Source organism: Capronia epimyces, assembly GCF_000585565.1.
Source record: "Capronia epimyces CBS 606.96 chromosome Unknown aczIQ-supercont1.4, whole genome shotgun sequence".
Lineage (NCBI taxonomy): Eukaryota > Fungi > Ascomycota > Eurotiomycetes > Chaetothyriales > Herpotrichiellaceae > Capronia > Capronia epimyces.
The window spans coordinates 1451837-1470923 of NW_006912907.1; the positions used below are offsets into that span (position 1 = coordinate 1451837).

Here is a 19087-nt window from a genome sequence, read left to right on the forward strand (position 1 = left end):
CATCCACCGGTGCACCTCATCTTCCTACAAAGTTCTGGAGACTCCGTGAGAGACAAACGGACTGTTTGCGCAGCTGATCTTCAAGCTGTTGATTTTTCTCGAGTCCTTTCTCCTTTGCATAGCATAGCGTCTGATTCTTCGTTTTCCTCCCCTCTGTCTTTGAATTCTCCAGAATGTCAGGTACGAAGCGTCCCCAGTCCGCTGTGTCCTCTCTTCTCCTCTCACAATTTCCCGCAGTCCAGAAATTCGACTTGTGGGCAAGCAAACATGTCGACTCTTGTCAATTACAGCCTTTGAGAGACGCCGTCATCGGCGTTGACGCCTCCTACTATCTCGACCTGCGCCTCAACGGGACCAACGAAGAACCCCTCAAGCATGCCCTCGGTGGCTTGCCCTTTTGCTACAAGAAAGCGATAGAAGAAGACATCAACGTTCTACGGCAGCATGGCATCACCCTTGTCTTTGTCTTTAGCGGCCTTGATTATGTGAACAAAAGCCTTCCTGATTCGCAGTCTGCCGATAGCAAAAGAGTTCAAGATGAAGCATGGCACCACTATTTGAGCGGGGACGGCAAGCGCACAGTTACGGACTTTGGAAAGGCCAAATATCCCGTCGATGTCATGACTAGATCTCTCCAGAAGTTGCTGACGGAGAACAAAGTGCAATACATGGTCGCTCCATACAGTGCTACTGCGCAGGTGACTTGACATGCTTCGCACTCGTCATCCTAGAGACTAACAAGGGACAGTTGGCCTACCTTCTCAAGCTGGAAGATCAATTCATCGACGTCGTCATGGGCACAACGGAATGTTTTCTTTTTGGTGTGGACAGAGTGGTGACAGACTTCAACCTCCAGAAACCATCCTTAAGCTTGGTCAACAGGGCAGTATGCGAAGACATCCTGAAAGTCAACACCGACACTCTGCGAGATGCCCAACTCCTACTTGGCACATCTTTCACACCAACCTTTCCAGTTCTCGAAGCTATGGCGACAACCAAGTCAACAGGGATCGTTGACGCGATCTCTTTGGTCAACGGTGCTGGAAAATCCGTAATTCAGTTGTGCAATTACCACCGAGATCATCCCCAGGTTCAAGCTCTCAAATATGCCGACCGATATAAAAAGGCGTTCATGACCATCAAACACCATGTGATCATGGAGAAGAACGGAGTTGTTGCTCCGTTGAATTTTGACGAAGCCCCTGGCGATGTCCACGAATTCGTTGGCCAGAGACTTCCAGAGGAGTTATTCTTCTACATCTCCAGAGGTTTAGTAGGGCCTCGAATTCCAAACTGGCTGACATCCGGTGAAATCGTTCTGTCTCTTCCCGGGGGTGTCTTGGACTCGGAGCCATACCGGCGTCTTGTAATAGAACTGCTCAATCCCCTCCGAACTGAGGCCCTCAAGATTCTCGCCGAGTCTTTACATTATTACTATCAATCCAGAATCATCAAAGTGGATCCATGGATACCCCAAGACACGACCAACCTGACAATCGAGATCAGAAACACACCATCCTGGAAAGGGAAGTTAACGCAATGGAGGATTCGTGGGCCTGACATCGAGGCTGTGGTTGGAAATTTAGGGGTAATGCCGTTCCGTATCCCAACTTGGGTCCCAGTGGCTGACAGGAATAGAATGTTGGCCTTTTCCTGCCTTCATTGCGGTCCCTCAGAGACGCCTCCTTTGCGGAGAAGACGATCACCAGGGGCAAACTGGAATATCCAGCTCTTCGAACGCCCGAGGAGATTTATCTGAACACGGTGTTTCGATTCCTGCACGTTCGTGGTTACATTGACGACAACCACACCCTCACTTCATGGGGCAAGGCTCTAGAATCAGCTTTAGCAGTTTCCGATGATGAGAGCACGATTGTGGGTGTGGAAATGCTAAGACTAGGATTGTTCACTGGCAATTTTGCCACGGGAACACCCGTCGCACGAACTGGTCAGCTGGGTCCTGCTTTGTTACCGAAGATTGCTGACGTGGTTTCAGACAAAGAATATGATCGAAAGGTTTACACGAACCTCATTTCCAAAACTGCTTGCCTGGGTAGAATCCGGCATAAGCCAATGGGATTCGTTGGACCTCTTGATCGGCAGCTATTGACCTTTGCATGGAAGATCACAGCGGTTCGCAGCTCGCTACGAGACCTGCTAGAAACCGTCATGACCAGCATGTTCTTGAACGGGGACGTCGAGAGGAATCGGGAAGATTGGGTTGCCCTTGCTCAGAGGCAAGTCTGAGCAACTTTGTGGACCGATACATATAGCTAACCTCGTCATCGTCAGACTACCCTTCGCCAGTGATAACGGCTCTGGCTTAGGAATTGCCGTTAAGACTTACTTGGACGCGGTTAACGAGGAGCCTGAGATTACGGACGTCCTGAAAAGCAAGATCAAGCAACAAGAAGGGAAATATAGTTGGTTCGGACAACTCAAAGGTGGAAACCTGACAAAGAGTCTCGACCAAGCCTGGAGAATCTGGGATACCGTAAGTCGCACCGACAAGGGAGCTAGGACAAGTATTAATTGTCCACAGATTTTCGCTGCGAGTCAGGCGCCTGGCACAGAAGTCAAAGAAGCCAAGCTGTTCGCAGAAGCCAACGACTGGCTGTCTGCCCGGCGTTGAGGCTGTCAACATGCTAGATGAAGCACGGGAACAGATGTCTATGCTAAGACAGCGGGTTAGACAAATCTGGAGTTCATCTGCCATCTCAGCTTGAGCATATATGGACGATGCAAAGCAAACACCAACACAGCAGTCAATAATTCTGCACACCAAACCTCAATATCTACGCTGGCAAAGGCCTTGAAAGTCGATGGCGATGGGACGACGTGGGAATGTTACCAGCCATGCTTCTAGCAATGGAGGAACGAATGGAAGACTGCGCTGATTCATCTCCAGCGAGACTCTACATGTCGACGTAGAGACCGCTGGACAGAAGAACAATAGTCACTCAGCTCGAAGTAGACACTGTAGGCCTGGTGAGCCAAATCCGCCGAAGATGAATCTAGCCATTGTGATGGCTGCCATACGATCAATGAAGTAACATTTGTGGCGAATGACGGCCTCCTTAATTTCCAATCCGACAGCATGCTGTAGGTGCTGATGGTTAGAGAATAGGTGCCCTCGAGCATTGAGGGCGTCGGAGTTCCGCAGTCCCAGTTAATACTATTGCGGCATCCCTCCCTGACTCCTCGGACAAGCCCGACGTCCTCTCACGCGTTCGCTTTGCTTGATTGCTCATTTGAATATGTCTGACACCATCTCCTGTTAGCCTCGGAACGCCACACCACCGCCTAAGAGCAGTGAAGCGCAATCGAGTTACGAGAGAGGAGAGAAGGCATACGAAACAACAGGACTGGGCACTTATGGTTGCACACTCCTGATCCTTACGGGTCACGACAGCAGCGTACCCCCGTGACCACGTTCTGAGACCACCCGACCATCCCTGTGCTGGAGAGCGATGTCGTGTGGGCTGCGAACATGGTCGACAGTCACACTTCACTCCAACCTCGCGTCACTCGCGAGCACATCGAGATGGGCGACTCGGACAGTACAAGGACGTCCTCGAGGCAGAGGCTGCTGGAGTCTCAGCAAGAGGACTCTCCAGCAAGACTCGTCGGCATGGCCCGGCACACTCTGGGATTGATTCTCCTCCTCTGTGTCGTGTTTCTCTGGACTCTGTCCAACTTCTTGGGAAGTGTATGTACAATCGACGCCCCTTCCAAGTCCGCGCCGCTGACAAGAGCTACTACATGCAGAGCATATTCGCCGACAACACATACGCGAAACCTTTCTTCTTGACCTATCTCAATACATCCATGTTCATGCTGGCCATGATACCCACGCTCCTGCGATCCGCAAACCGAAGCCGACAAAGGCATCGGCACCTGTACAGTACCATTCGATCGGCGCTTACTAGAAGAGAGAGCTATAGACCTTTGTTCAACAGCGGCACACCAGACCCGGAAGACTCAGAGTCGGAGAGGTTTATTGAACCGATTAAGTCAGTCACAGATCAAGAGCCAGAGGTGGCCGAAAAGGATAAACACCTGGGGATAATTGCGACCGCTCGCCTCTCTCTTGCTTTCTGCTTCCTTTGGTTTGGTGCAAACTACTTCGCCATGGCGTGCCTGCAATATACAACGGTGGCGTCGACCACCATTCTAACCTCGACGTCCAGTTTCTGGACTTTACTTATCGGCGCCCTTACCGGCACGGAGAAGTTCACGTGGCGGAAATTCTGTGGCGTCCTAGGATCTTTGGTAGGCATCATGCTCATCTCACGCGTCGACCTTACCAAGAGCGCGGACGACGAAATTCCCCTTCCGCCAGATGACCAGTTTCCCGACAAACCGCCATCAGAGCTTGCCCTGGGCGATGCCCTGGCTCTTTTATCCGCCATCATCTACGGCGTGTATACCATCACACTAAAAAAGTCAACCATGAAGGCGTCGCCACGCTCTCTTAACATGCCTTTGTTTTTCGGTCTGGTCGGAACGTTCAACTTGGTCTTGCTGTTTCCTATGTTCCTCGTCCTTCATTATACGGGGTTAGAGCGGTTTGAACTGCCGCCTTCGCGTTGGATTTGGACCATACTGTTGACAAACAGCATCAGCAGTCTGTTTAGCGACATTTGCTGGGCTTATGCTATGGTGCTCACGAGTCCTCTACTGGTCACGGTTGGGCTGAGTCTGACGATCCCGCTCAGCCTGGTCGGGGAGATGGTACTACAGGGACACTATGAAGGCTGGCTTTATTGGGTTGGAGCGTTGGTTGTGGTCGGGAGTTTCCTGTTTGTTGACCACGAGGAGAGAGAAGAGGAGGCAGAAGGTGCAATTGGACCAGCGCTTCCCTTGCAGGACGACGACGACGACAGCGGGGATCATACACTTCGAACACAGCATGCGAATATCGCCTCTGCAAGCGATGGAGCGACGCTCAGGATGTCCTCTGATGGCCAACTTACTCGCCTACAGTCGTCTGGAGGACAGAGAAAGCAAGGCCGAAGAAACTTTTGGGACATGTTCCGATCAGGGGACGGCGACCGCCGGGCGTCTGGTGCTGATGAGGACTTTGTGAATCGTCGAGATATAGATTGATTGAAGCCCTAAACCCTCAAGACAGTCTAGCTTGGCCGAGGGGCAGTTCATTTGCTTGGGAGAGGATCATGTTGGTGTGCATGTTGTTTAGATGCGCCTGAAACTCTTGTGTATCGAGTAAGTTCTACATACTGTGGGCAGAACCAGCATCGCTTGTCCCATTCAAAGAACTCCCGCATATCGCATAGGATTTTTACTGTGATGGAAATTGACGTTCTAGAGCCCCAGGACGTAGGGTCGCACTTCATTTTGTTTATACCAGCTGTGCGAATGTGTCTCAGAAATCATGAAACGAGCTTCAATCAATTGAAACTGCAAGATGTGCTTTTTAAGACTAACATCGCTCACTGTCAATGGCATGTCTTCTGAATAAGTTTAGAACTCATATCGAAACTGGTCTTTCTTCGGTTTAGACGACCTGTACGTCGTCGGCATCATGAAGTCGTAGCACTTCTGAGGAGCAATTCTAGACCAGCCACTTTGCACAAGTGTCTTGTGTAGTGCCTCCAGCAATCCGAGTCAAACAATTCCTACCCTTCAAGTCCTAGTTCCTGCATCGTCGGCATTCCAGCCCTCCAGGGCCTTGGCTCGCCTTCTCCAGGCATCTCGTACCCATTGGGTAATCGGACCTTTGGGAATCCATCTTTCTTCCAGACATAGACTTCTTCTGTGCTCAGACGTTCGAATGCGCCGGGCATTGAGTGCGTTGTCTCCTCCCCTTTCTGCCTGTCGGCGACCCACCTGCTCCGGACCTCGTGTTCTTTCTCTTCATCAACCAGCACCAGGGCTCCACTGTGCCAGCCTGCAGCAGCAATGGCAATAGGAAAATATGCCCCGAGATTCGCATAGTCGTCTAAATTTTGTGCCGGCTTGTCAAATGACAAAGTCGTGCATGAACTTGTCGCAGGTCCTTCATCCCAATGACTACCTTCTTGTTCAATCCATTCGCTGAATGCTGCTTGCTTGCTTGAATCATCCTCCCAGATATGATAGGCTGGCCGACCATCAATGCTGAGGTGCGGCTGCTGAAGCTGGTCCTCCATCCATTGTAACCAGTCCTTCTTCTCCGGCTCGAACCAGACTCGTCGTCCTCGTGAGTTGGCAATGGGGAGTAAGCCGGCGTCTCTTCCATGGCCAGGTCCGACTCTATGGAGGCCACGGAACCTACCCCCTGTCCCTAGTCCTGAGAGGCCGAGTGAGCCGCAGCTTTGAGGTTCTACTCCATAGGAGGTGATCGCCCCGTCGGAGTGGAGAGCGTGGTAGTGATAATCTCCAAATGCAAGGGCGATGACGTTGCTATGCTGCAAAGCTGGAACATCTCCGGGTCGAGAAGCCAGTAAGCTCGCGATGGTGGACCGGTCGTCCGTATCGAGAAGACCGGGCTGGGTCTCGATGGCCTCCGCCCATCGTCTCAAATAGTCGGTGTCGCCGGCAAGGACCTCCCCTGCCGCTGTGAAGACCCCGAACCTTCGGAATTGTCCTTGAATGTCCTTCAATTCACGGTCAGGTGCGCTGAAACCTGGCACTGCAAAGGGAGCCTGGATAGGCCCTAACTGGTCTGTACTCGAAGGACTGAGACAGCATGCGTAGAGTCTGGAATCACTAGTGATCCAAACAATGAAGTCCTCCAGGACGATATGCTTTGTAACTTCGACGTAGCCCGTGTCGGTCTTGGAGCGATTAGTTCCTGGGATGACCTTTTCTCTCACCGACATTGCATCTAGCATATCATCACTTCCACTGTTCTCGATAGGATTCCAATAAATGATTCCAGTCTCAGGTATGTAGGCGGAACTTTCCCCCCAGCCTGCGGCAACCCTTACCGGCCTCCCTCCGAAAGAACCATTTCTGGAGATAACCTTTAACCCTTTGGTGTTGATTCTGTCCCAGGAAATTATGTCTCCGTGGTCAGTAAGTCCTAGTACATGGGCTCTTCCTGATGAGAATTGACGGACAGCCGATGTGCTTTGAGTGAGGTATTCAAGCTGTGTGAGGTGCTCAGCAGACTGACCCCGTGGATTAATGGAGCCGACGGCATATAGCTTCCCATCAGAAGTTAAAATCGTGGTGGACCACCCTCCACACTGAAGGTCTGCAATTGGGCCGACTTCGGCAGGAACGTCGGTTTCAGTTGGCCAGCTAGACGTAACTCTGGAGAAGGTAGGCCGGGCAGGAGCACGAGGAATCACTCGAGGGGTCATAGGAAGTCGTGGCCGACGAGGACCAGACCGACTTCGCATTGGCCCTAGATTGCCTGCCAGTCCCTGACCCCAGGTGTAGAGTTGGGTTTGTGTTTTCAGGCGTTTATAAAGCCAATACCACCGTGGTCCGTCGGCGGCAAGCAGAGGACTGATAGGCAGGCGGAAGGTATGGTGGGTTTCTGTACGCCAGTAAAAAGGATCTTGTCGCCATTCTGAGTAAACCGATTTGGAAGACTGGCAGAATGCAAGGTAGTCTTTGGCTTCCAGGCAAGCAAGGACGACGGAGAGGATGTCTGGAGGCAAGTCTAGGAGCGGCATGCTGCCAATGCGTCCAAACGCAGGGATTGTCTAGCAAGCTTTATGAGAGATCGAAGTGCACGAGCAGCATCGTCAAGAGATGTCTGGCGGCGATTGAGTTGAGACGATGCACCCAGTGAGTTGGACTGCTTCACAGCAGGTGACAGTTTATGGCTAAATGAGAGGAGATGATGTCACTGTAGGCAGAAAGGCAGAAAAGGGGCGATGCCAGACTGAGGGGATCACGAGGCTTGGCACGTCACGCACCGGCCGCAGTGCAATACGAGGAGAATCCTCCGTTAGTAGAGGGAGATAGGGTGGACTTCCAACGGCCCATATCTCATCCTGGTTAGCACGACAAAGTAGACGAGTCTGTGTGTTTCTTCACCTGTGCCCATTCTTCTACAACAAACATTTAGTGTGGGGTCTGCCAACAAACGACACAACTCTTTTCAATTACTCTTGTCACTCTTACTCTCTGCCATCTATCTCCAGCGCCACTCTACACCTCCCATTCTGATTCTGTTGCCCACCAGTCGACCATCCCGCAACCATGTCGGACGCAACCGAGCCCACTTCCGCGACCCAGACGGCCTCGTCCGAACCGAGACTCGCTGAGCATGAGACCAATCTAGTCAAGAACCCGTTGGGAGATCCCTCAACGGAGGCTCCTGCAAGTGATGCCAAATCACCTTCCTACACCGAAACCGCAGCCAATGTTGCCAGCAGTGCAGCCAGCACCGCCACCGCGGCCGCATCAGGTGTCAAGGATTCTGTCTTCTCCATGTTCGGTGGTGGCGCCAAAAAGGAGAGGAAAGCCGAGGAAGATGACGATGCGAAGGATGAGCCCAGTGGCAGTTCGAAAGCAAAGAAGGAGGAAGATGATGTAAGGAACCTTCGCACCCGTATTGGGGGCCGAGCTCGAGCTGATTCAGATCTTGCAACAGGATAAACCCGATGAGGAAGAGGTCGATGTCGAGTTTGAGCCTGTCGTCCGCCTCACTGAGAAGATCGAAACAAAGACCAACGAAGAGATGGAGGAACAAATGTTCAAGATGCGAGCCAAGCTCTTCAAGTTCGATCGAGAATCGAGAGAGTGGAAGGAACGAGGCACGGGGGATGTCCGACTCCTTAAGCATAAGGAAAACGGCAAGTCGAGATTGGTCATGCGACGTGACAAGACTCTCAAGGTCTGCGCAAACCACTATGGTGAGTTTTCGAGCCAGATAGGCAGCATACATGGTAATGCTAATCGCTCGTCAGTCACACCTGAGATGAAACTCTCCCCCAACGTTGGCAGCGATCGCAGTTGGGTGTGGAACGTCGCAGCAGATGTCAGCGAAGGCGAGCCCGAGGCCCAGACACTGGCAATACGGTTCGGAAACAGCGAGAGTATGTTGCGGCCTTCCAAGCTGCTCTGATGACGACAGTACTGACAGGTCACAGATGCCAATCTCTTCAAGGAAGCATTTATCAAGGCGCAGCAGGAGAACGAGACACTATTCGAGAAATGATCGGTTCTGCGTCCAGCGAGCATTGCTTGAAAGCATCAGCATTGCATCTTCCAACCCCCAAGAATGCACTTCATAAATCGGACAGACCACAGCATTTGTGTCGGTTTTCCTGGATTGCCGCCCTCTCCCCCCTGCCCTCTCTGCCCATACCTACCTGCTCCTTCTACCCTAGATAGAGATGCATTAGCAGTCGCTCTCAGCAACGAGTGAATTACAGAATGAACCATAAAAGGCTTTGTTGCTATCCATGTACGGGATACCTAGTTTTGACTGAAATGGGGGACTTTAGTCCCGATCTGCAACTAGCCTGATCTGGCCGTAAACAGCGTACTATGACTCAAGCCCTCCCAACGTCTGTTCGGCTGAGTTTCCTATCCGACCCCCCACAACTAAAGCGGGTGCTGACTTAGCCAGCAGACCATCCGTGCAGTGGATAGTGGTACACTCTGGGGCTCATTTCTCTCTCACGACCTGTGTCCCTTGCTCTTCTGGAAACCCGTCTCCCCTCGACACGACCAACCGGGACTCTTTACGACACTTTCACGTCACCTGTGCTTTTCTTTATTTCCGTTGTTTTCTTTCCTTTCTCGTTACGCCATCCTGTTCCTGTTGCGCAACGCTCGCCCCTAGTCAACGCTCGCCCCTAGTCCTCGACACCTCCGTGAACCTTTTAGTGCAATTTGTCGCGCTCTGCCCACCATGCCGGACGTAAGTCATAATCGCGCATTCGACGCTGATTCTGCGCATACTCATTCACTTTCCAGGTTAAGCGATCGATCAAAATCATCACGGAACAGAAGGTCATGTACGTCGGCCACAAACGATCCAGCCCATACCCCTACCCCACGCAATGTATCTTCATCCTCCGTCGACCTCAAACCTCCTCGAAGGACTACGAATTGATAGATTCAAGATTCTGACTTCTGCGCTACAGTCCCGGTGCAGACAGCGGGGTTGCTGGTTTTCCCTTGCGACATTGGGCGATGAGAATCGTTCTCCTTCATGCAGACACGAAGCAGGAGATCGATGCGGACATCTTCGAGTCGGTCACATACCATCTTCACGAATCTTTTGGTGACAAGGCGAAACAAGGTATGCATAACATTTGCGACTCACAACTTTCTCACCATGAAGTCACGACCCAACTAACGTTTCTGGTAGTCTTCAAGAAGCCACCATTTCGGGTCGCCGAGGATGGATGGGGAGAGTTCGAACTGGCGATCGAGCTGAAGGATCTTAGCGGGAAGGCACACCACATTGTCCACGATCTCAACTTCTCCAATGCTCGCTACGAGACCAAGCAAATCATTACCTTCAAGAATCCCAAGGGTGCCCTTCTTGACGCGCTTCGAAACTCGGGCCCTATTCCAGGCGACACTGCCACAAACGGAGCAGATGCTACTGGCAAAAAGCGCAGCAGTGAGGTTGGTGCTGGTGGTGTACTGAGAAAGAAGAAGGGGGCTGAGAAGGGTATCGACATGGACAAGCTGGCCGAGGGCCTTCAGAATCTTGATGAAGACGATCTCCTTCAGGTAGTACAGATGGTTCATGACAACAAGAGCGAGGATTCGTGGATCAGCAACGATGTCGAACGTAAGTGCAAAGTCGTCTTTGTACAGAAACTGATGGACGGCTAACAAACGTGTTTCAGAGGGCGAGTTCCGCGTTGATCTCTACACCCTACCGGAGAATCTCATCAAGATGTTGTGGGACTTCGCCTCCGAGAAGAATGCCATCCCCGCATAGCCAGAGTTGCTGAAAAACGTATGCTGAGGAAAGGGCAGAGACGGGTCATTGACCTTTATCACTTGAAGTGCTATCTATCCACCACCTTCTTCCGATTCGGTAGCGCTCCTCCGTCATGTCGTGTCGCATCACGTCTCAAAATGGGGAGCTTATGGATCTATGCATCACACCTCCGCGAAGCCCATTGTCCTTGATCTTTTATTTACTCTGCAACTGCTACCTAACCTCAACATCCTCACTGGGACCGCACCATTTCGCCATATTCGACTAAACCAGTCTGCACTTTTCTGAGCTCCGCACAATGAAACCGCCATCTGATCAGTGGAAAGGATATTTGATACACATGATCCAACCATCGCCAAGGTCGTCCACCTTGGCGTTTGTTGTCGTCTGGTCTGAGGCAAGAAGACATACGTTGAGTTTGCTCGCAGCGCAATCAGTCGTGTGGCCCACGGGAGGCAGTATTGGTTGGGAGCGTGCGCGGTGGGCACGGCGCAAGCAGATAGGTTGCTTAACAACGAACAGCTTGCATACAAAGCGGATGTCATCTATGGTGGTATGCCCGGATGGCAAAGCGAGCAAGAAAGTGAGACAGGTGGCGGCCGAAACTCGAAGCATTCGATGTTTCCCTGGCTGGCTGGCTTTGAAAGGACCCTGGTTCCGGCGGTCTCTCTTGTCTCCAGCCCTCCAATCTTGCGTCGCACATTGTCCTCGCCGGTTGCCACTCACATGGACGAAGTCACGAGGCAAGACTTCTAATGCCTAACCCTAGTCATGAAGTATTGAGATATTTTGCCTGCCATTGCCCTGAAGCCCGTCTCATAGCTCTGCCAGTGCTTGCTTTTTACACAACATCAGAAAGATCTGGGCATTCGCCCAGCCGGCCAGAAACATGACTGACTCTTCGTAGAAGCAGCCACCACCAGCGATGCGCAGTATATATACTCGGGTTCCCACCCCAGATCTACAGTGATATGAATTACATTGTCGCCCGAATCTTCGGGACTGCGGCCAGGGGGAGACCAATGTAATGTAGCCCTTGTCCAGGATAGCTATCTCCGTTGCGGGGAGCTTGTGGCAACAGGATTAGTAAATAATAGATGTACAACGTAGCCGCAGTACTGCATTCCTGGCCTTGCTCCCATACGCATTTCAGCGCCGAATCTCCAATGAACAGTCTCACAAGGAAGGGGAACAAGGGCAAATTTTAGACGCGGTTGCATTTCGACGGGTTTGGGTTCCTCACTTGCAGTCGCGGAAATGAAGAGTGACTGAGCGAGCTACATAAAGGCAGCAGAAACGAGGTCCATATCTCTGGCGACGTTGGTCTGGCATTTGCAATAGGAGCAGGAGGCGAAAGCAGACACACGACTATTACCGAACAAGCTACAAGCCATAGCATGAGAGCTTGCAAGTTGTCAAAGCGAGTCCTCGTCCAATTATTCCGTACATCCACAAGTATGTCAGCCCGAGAGTATTGCCATCAAGTCCATGAGAGCAAGCAGCACGGAGCAGATAAGCCCGGCTTCATTGGTTCGCAGCACGTGCTGGGCGTCTCTGGCCTTGTTGACTGGAAGCTGGGCAGATCGTTTCACCGTTGCCTTGTCCAAGTGTTTCATATCCACACTATTGTCGTGGGGCAAAGCGTGGTGCCATAGTAGTATCTCGGAGAAGAAGCGTCGTAGTGATGAGAACCTACTCAAAGGGGATTGTAGTCGTTCGAGCCGCCTATATACGACTCAACCCATAAAGCAAACCTCCTCATCTGTGCAGAATGGCAAGGTCCATTGTTGATCGAGCGACGTGGTTGGCAGAGAGCGAAAGCAGGAATATAAGCTGTGCTTGTTGAAGGAGAGGGTATGGTCCGGATCCAAAAGTAGAGACGCTGTTTGGGTATATTAGAATTGTTGGAAGAGACTAGCAGTCCTAGATGAGTGTGTTTAACTGCCTGTAATTCATAGCCGTTCATATCTCATCGGAGGATGCCGTTCCTGGAAATCTTTTTAGTTGCAATCCTGTCATAAGGAAGGACGGGGACAATTACTTTAGCAAGACACCTTCTAAGCCCTCAGCCCGTGCACCTGATATTGTGGCGAAGACATCCCCAGCCTTGTAAGCCAAGAGCGCTGGAACCTCGATCGACTGCATCTCTGCAATCTCATAATTCATCCGCACGAAGCGGGTTTTGTTGTGTTTGTATGCCAACATAGAGAGCTCGTCTTCGATCTCCGAACTGGTCGACGAAGAAGGGTCGTAGATCATCACCACCACAACAGTGTCGTCAGGCACTTTTTCTATGGCGTCAAGGTAGCCGTCAGCGTCGACTTCGACGAAGGTACCCCAAGTCCGTCGACTGGGAGATTGCCTCCTTTGTGAGGCATGGCCGGCTTGCGATTGAGACGCCAGCTCTTGTAGGCGGTTTGCTCGCCACGTCATCATGAACTCCGAGTCTGCTTCGTCATCCGAGAGGTGGGCATTGTTGGAGTCAGAGGATGTAGATTTGGGCGACCCTGAGCTGGCTTTCCCTTTCTCGGCCTTTTCCGTGTTTGAAGTGAAGTTGCCCGCGAAACTGGCGAGGCGTTGGCGGAAGGTGGATTGTTTAGCACGAGCAAAGGACTGGGCGTCTGCAATGACGCCTTTTGGCCCAGTGTTGGCATAGTGCGCCTGCGTGGGAATGTGGTATGTACTCCTAGTAGCGGTCATGGTAGCCATGTAATCATCGTCGTCGTCGGTGCCCTGATCTGAGCGATCCTCGTCAAAAGCCGGTTCAGCTTGGTGGTCAGAAGAACCTGTCGAGCGATCGTCCTGGTCTTCGGGATGTGAAGTCGTGTGGTCCCGGGAAGAGAAGTAGCGGTCAGCTTCTTCTTGAGCGAGGTCAGCCATGAATGTTATGTATGTTTCCCGCGCCCTGGGGAGACCAATCGGCGGCTGGCGCAAGGTTAAAGCCCCTTAGGAAGTGAGGCGGGTAAAAATTGCTGCTGGGGCCAGTCGGCTCGGTGACATAGGGACGAAAAGGCGGTTTCAAGGCTTGTTAGGTCATGTCGATGCCAATAAATGGCGGGTAAGCCTGGTGGGATGGGTCAGAGGCCGATCACACTGTGTGCTGGGGCGGGTGACAGTGACTGACAGCGGGTTTTGGAAGAGTGAGAAAATGTCGCGAGATTGACCGAGGAGGAATAGCTTGAAACGCGGCCCTAAGCCCCTGGTCAAGGGGGGCACGGGCGGTCGATCACTCGCGTTACGAGGCTCGAAGACAAGACGACATGTGGATGGCAGCCATACGGATCCGTACGCCGTACATCGTCCCTGGATTCGAAGCTGCTGCGTCAGAGTAGACAGAGGGAAGCGTAGAGCCCGATACCTACAGTAGTGACCGGAGAACAGTCGACAGCAATGAGGGCGTCACTTGTGCTTGTCCGTGGCAGGCCTAGACGCAGGCAATGAATGGGCAATGGGCAACGGATCATCAGGCTGCACCAGGCTTAGGGGCCTTAGGCTCTGCACATAAGCGTGACAGGCTAAACCTTACAGGGAGCTACCGCTGCGATTAGGTTGTCGGAGTTCGTTCTCGGGGACGCTGTGTCGGAAACCAGCGCCTATTCTCAGCCTATACCGCCGGGACCCAAGCTTAAGGGTGTCTGTTAGTCCTCCAGAGCCCCCTGAAAACACCAGTGACGCCTCGGCCTAGTCATTTAGCTGTCGATCTTGGTCCACGGGTTCATGACTACTTACGGAGTAATATAGAAGCGACGAGTCTACGGAGTACGGCCGCCCAATTCGTCTGCCGAAGACCTGTTCGGACCCGAGTACTTCCATTCTCTAAAATGGAAACGGATGGAGAGCATAGACAGGTTCGGGTAAAGGTGCCTTAGGTACATGTTAGGCTGTGAGTGACATCTTGAACTGCCTGCGGATTACTCCGTACTCCGTTAGTACTCCGTATGCTCTCGAGGTATTGGCCCTTCCCCTCCACCTGGGTGCCCTCCACTCCGACAACAAAATTCATCTTGGTAACCTGGCAGTTACACGGGGTGGTGATAGAAGTGTTAGAACAGTCACCCTAAATATAGGGGATAAAAAGTAGAGACTTTTTATAATAGATGGCTTTCAATGATAGACTTAGTATATAAGAATATGGGGGCACCTAGGGGGAAGTTCAAAACCCCTGCCCCGGCATTGGGGCATTTGCGTGATACATTAGAGCTGGGGCAATTCAGGACCTGGGATGTTCTTAGGCTCGGGATGCAATTTATGAGAATGTCACTAAATATCGGGGAGATAGTATTCCTCCTGGGAAGAGGCAAAAAAATATTGACAAGATTGCCTCCAACAAGAATTGAACTTGTGATCTTCGCATGTATGGCATTAGGAAGTTTGGGACTTCCAGTGGTACAAGTGCGACGCGTTACCACTGCGCCATAGAGGCTGCATAGACAGGATTTTACACCCGAAATTTATACAAAAATTTTGGAGTAAGATAATATAATCTTATTTTCTTGGACGGGGTCAGGTGGGTTTCGGTAAGCCCACCTAGGTGCTATTTAGCTCCAATTAACCTAGGTACCTGGGAACTGAGCTGGTCACACGTCACAACAACATGCTTTAGGTACACATAATAATCGCAGCAAACCATGCCTACTGTCTGCTACCTAGGTAGATTGATTACACGCATTCCTTTGTTCGAATTCTAGACCGTACGAAATGCCCTTGTCCTAGATGTCCCGGCCTAAACACGTACCACTTACTATTCTACTGTTGCCGGATCATGCACCAGACGGTCTCAGCAACCCGGCAGAGCGCGGTAGCACTCTAAACAGAAATATCCTCGTCAATTCTCTATACCAAACTGGGGTCTTTACAGCCGTGACGGGTCCCAGTTGGCACGAGTTCATGCCGTATTGTTACTGTATTCAAAAATCCTTCAACCCTGAGGACTTCTCTGTTTTTGTCTGGTGCGCCTTCCCGCACCCCAGCCAGCGCTCGTAATAAGAACATCGTCCCGAAGTTTGCGTTCCATTTTTGGTCGTGCTGCCACTGGGTTGGGCTCGTCCTCATCGTTTCCGGCCTTTGATCTCTTTCGCCTGGACTCCGCCAATTTCTGTCGCAACAAAATCGCTTCTTCCGGGTCTTCGTAGCCCAGCTGAGTCATCGGCGGTGCCTCGTCTCCATGGTGATCGCCTCGAAGTAGGTCAAAATCATCTATTCCCATGCACTGGACTTTGGACCCAGTCAATGTACACTTTGCTCGTCCGGTAAAGCTGAAATTTCCTCGTTCTGATGTTGTCTCGCCAGTCGAGTGGGCCGTATGTGTGTTGACCAGGTCGCTGCCAACCCCCTCAGTGTTGATGCTATCCACCGAGCTCGCTCTAGAATTCCTTATATTGGACGTTACCGATGAGTTGGACAAGTTGCTGAGAGCACGCCCGATCAGTCTGCCTTTTTGGTTGGGCTCGCCATTCGAACTCTTAATGGACCCCATTTTAGGATTCTTCTTCGTCTGATGCTCAAGAATTTCTCTGATAGCACCATTGATAGCGTGGATGTTCGTCACCTTGGAAACGTCCTCGGCACCGCCTAGTGCAGCGCCGTCTGTGGTCTCTTCACATTTGGACTCTTGCATGCTGCAGTTTCCATCAAGTGATAAAATCGATGCTTTTTTGGCCTGCAATGCTCCGCCGATTCTTCCTGACGAGTTAGACAATTCCTGTAGTGGGAGAGCCTCTTGGACACATGAGCCGGCTTCAGTGCCACTATCCTCTGGCGAATCACCAGCTCGACTAGGATCAAATGACTGTTCATGAGCTTGTTGTGGCACATCATCCATTACCTCCTCATGCACCTCAACCGCTGGTGTTGGCCCGTTTCTTATACTTTTCGTCCCGTTTCGGCTAGCTCTGCTCAGCTCACGACTTCGCTGATCGCGAGACTCAGGTCTTATGGGTATTGTGCTCACTTCGACATATTCTTTGGGTGCACGCCGCTTGCGATTAGGACTGGTAGCATTCGCTGAATCCTGCTGGATGAGATATCTTTCAAGTTGTGCTTTGCTGCCATTCTTGATCGTGGACCAAAGCCACTCTTCTGATACGCAAGGTATACCACTGTGATGCGCCAGGTCGAGCTTTGCCTCATTGATTTTACCATTCTTGCAGACGAGCACAGCAACAGCAGAGGTGAAAACCTCAAGATATCTGCCACCGAGCATGGCGATCATCTTGGAAATGTGAAGTGTCTCAAGGGCATTAAATCCAGTAGCATTGACCGTGAGTTCGGAGAACCCGTTCAAGCATGGACCTTTGACCAACAATCCCAATGGGTAGGTGTGCGGTGGTATGAATGACTTCTGGAGCATACATCGCTCTAACCAGAGTTCAGACACGGCTTGGTGGTTATTCTGCGAAAGTTCCGGAGCTATCGACCTGTTCTTGCCTAAATCATGTGGCAGTAACAAAAAAGTGTTGGCTGCGAGAGTCGCGTTCTGATCGTTTTCTTCGTCCGCAATCAACGCTCCGTTCTCGACTAAAATCTTGCGGAGAAGTCCCTCCTAGTCCGTGTAAGCGACAACAAGTGACTTTGATAAGAGATGTATGACGGAACCTACCTTCTTACCGTCAAAGGCTTTCACTATGAAACTTCGACCCGAAAGGAAACCAGGGATGACATGGGATGCCTCAGAGGGAACACTGTCGTTGAGCGATCTAGGATCCTCGGTGCTAGAAGCTTTCACAAGGTTGGCGCCTCGTTTAATTGTGGGCATAGAAACAGATGGCTTCAGCTGCGGACGCTCTGCCGGTTTCGCCTCGAATCCGGCACCTGCTACGATGTCGGTCCACAGGTCTTGGTTCTGGCCTCCAAGCTTCGCACTTGCAGTTCGTCGAAGTTTTCGAGATGGTTCGGGAGCGACAGTATCCCCACGGGCTCTTTTGCCCAGATGTGGTGAGTGTTGAGCTCGTCGATTCCAGGCCCCAAATCCTTGCTCGCCAACAGGGATGGTGGGATGATACAGTCTTTCGTCTAGTTGCATGCCTCGTTCGAGACTATCTTTGTACCACTTCAGACTCACCACCTTTTTCTGCCACTGCATCCCGTATTCATACTTCTTCCCCTCAGGCTTCGCAGCAATAAGATGGGTCACATCCTTGGTCAAGTCCCCAGTGTATTCTCCACCATTCTCGACAACATTTCTTTGCAACTGCGCGCGGAAGGATATGTCCTCGAAACCGGTAATGCATATTTTCGACCCGGCCAGAGTAGGCATACGATATTGACGAGTGAGAGCATCAAGGTCCAAAGGTAGATCATTCATCCAATATTCCCGGACAGCTTCAACCCATTCTGGGCATAATACCATGATATCCTCTCTCTCCCTGGCGACATATTGGTATTTCAGAGTATCAGTGCTACCAACGATGAGATGGGTGGTGTCAGAGGTGAGGTCGAGCTTGTGTTGAGCTCCCATTTGCATGGCGAGGTCAGCATATCGAGTCTATGGAGAGGCTTAGCGGACGAGGCATCTGATCGACAAAAGTATTACTCACCCTTTCTTCTGGACCGACCGAAGTGAAGCATAGCACTGCGCCTTGAAGTGGCCGCTCGGCTGATCCTTCAATATTGTCAGCAGTTTGCACATGGAACAGCAAGGTGCTCAGACCTCGAGTTTGTTTCTGTGCCATCACGCATGTTGAAATGTTGCTATAGGGTCATATCATGCTCAGCTAAGACACGTTCATCCAAAAGTCGAGTGTTTTTGCTTTAGGAACCGGCCGAGTCCACCGCCAGTGCATCCAAGTTTAATGGGACTTCTGGCCAAGGACGCGTCCGACTCGCACGACGCGATCGGGGCCCCGTTCGCACAAAGGGGGAAGTTTATCCGAAGCGGGGTATGCCCTATTATGTGAACTGAATATAGTGTATGTTGAGTGCGAGTATTGTCTGTACTACCTACCTAAAGGTAGGTACCTAGCCACTGCTGTAGCTGGATACAACCAATGGCATACGGCTGATGCTTTGAGGATCGCAAGAGAAAGCTGAGCATATGCAGCTGTAAACCCAAAGCTGGCGTTGTCGAAAAAATTTGCCATCATAACGACCGATTTCGTCAATTACTGTCTGCTTCTCGACCTAGACTAGAGATAGCACATGATTGCGATTGACCAAGTATGCATGATCAATTGATCTCAGGGACGTCTGAATGCTTCTGCGTTGGTTATAGATCCGAAA

General features: G+C 51.4%; 7 protein-coding genes across 7 annotated transcripts; 4 read left to right on the plus strand and 3 right to left on the minus strand.

Moving 5' to 3' along the window:
• Positions 1-173: 173 nt before the first annotated feature.
• A1O3_05157 (uncharacterized protein) lies at positions 174-2632 on the plus strand (the record flags this gene model as incomplete). The annotated part of the gene is made up of 6 exons (XM_007735284.1): positions 174-698; positions 749-1588; positions 1639-1948; positions 2003-2220; positions 2249-2494; positions 2543-2632. 6 exons carry the CDS (start codon positions 174-176, stop codon positions 2630-2632), a joined length of 2229 nt encoding a protein of 742 aa, XP_007733474.1.
• An 858-nt stretch (positions 2633-3490) lies between these two features.
• Positions 3491-5109, plus strand: A1O3_05158 (uncharacterized protein; the record flags this gene model as incomplete). The annotated part of the gene is made up of 2 exons (XM_007735285.1): positions 3491-3709; positions 3769-5109. 2 exons carry the CDS (start codon positions 3491-3493, stop codon positions 5107-5109), a joined length of 1560 nt encoding a protein of 519 aa, XP_007733475.1.
• Positions 5110-5639: 530 nt separating this feature from the next.
• Positions 5640-7628, minus strand: A1O3_05159 (uncharacterized protein; the record flags this gene model as incomplete). The annotated part of the gene is made up of 1 exon (XM_007735286.1): positions 5640-7628. The coding sequence occupies one exon, from the start codon at positions 7626-7628 to the stop codon at positions 5640-5642; it is 1989 nt and encodes a 662-aa protein (XP_007733476.1).
• Positions 7629-8160: 532 nt separating this feature from the next.
• A1O3_05160 (uncharacterized protein) lies at positions 8161-9121 on the plus strand (the record flags this gene model as incomplete). The annotated part of the gene is made up of 4 exons (XM_007735287.1): positions 8161-8493; positions 8555-8816; positions 8871-8999; positions 9054-9121. The coding sequence occupies 4 exons, from the start codon at positions 8161-8163 to the stop codon at positions 9119-9121; spliced, it is 792 nt and encodes a 263-aa protein (XP_007733477.1).
• A 699-nt stretch (positions 9122-9820) lies between these two features.
• A1O3_05161 (transcription initiation factor TFIID/TFIIF subunit) lies at positions 9821-10867 on the plus strand (the record flags this gene model as incomplete). Its single annotated transcript, XM_007735288.1, has 5 exons — positions 9821-9829; positions 9886-9926; positions 10056-10213; positions 10283-10714; positions 10773-10867. 5 exons carry the CDS (start codon positions 9821-9823, stop codon positions 10865-10867), a joined length of 735 nt encoding a protein of 244 aa, XP_007733478.1.
• Positions 10868-12907: 2040 nt separating this feature from the next.
• A1O3_05162 (uncharacterized protein) lies at positions 12908-13750 on the minus strand (the record flags this gene model as incomplete). Its single annotated transcript, XM_007735289.1, has 1 exon — positions 12908-13750. The coding sequence occupies one exon, from the start codon at positions 13748-13750 to the stop codon at positions 12908-12910; it is 843 nt and encodes a 280-aa protein (XP_007733479.1).
• Positions 13751-15788: 2038 nt separating this feature from the next.
• A1O3_05164 (uncharacterized protein) lies at positions 15789-18332 on the minus strand (the record flags this gene model as incomplete). The annotated part of the gene is made up of 2 exons (XM_007735290.1): positions 15789-17411; positions 17469-18332. 2 exons carry the CDS (start codon positions 18330-18332, stop codon positions 15789-15791), a joined length of 2487 nt encoding a protein of 828 aa, XP_007733480.1.
• Positions 18333-19087: the final 755 nt, after the last annotated feature.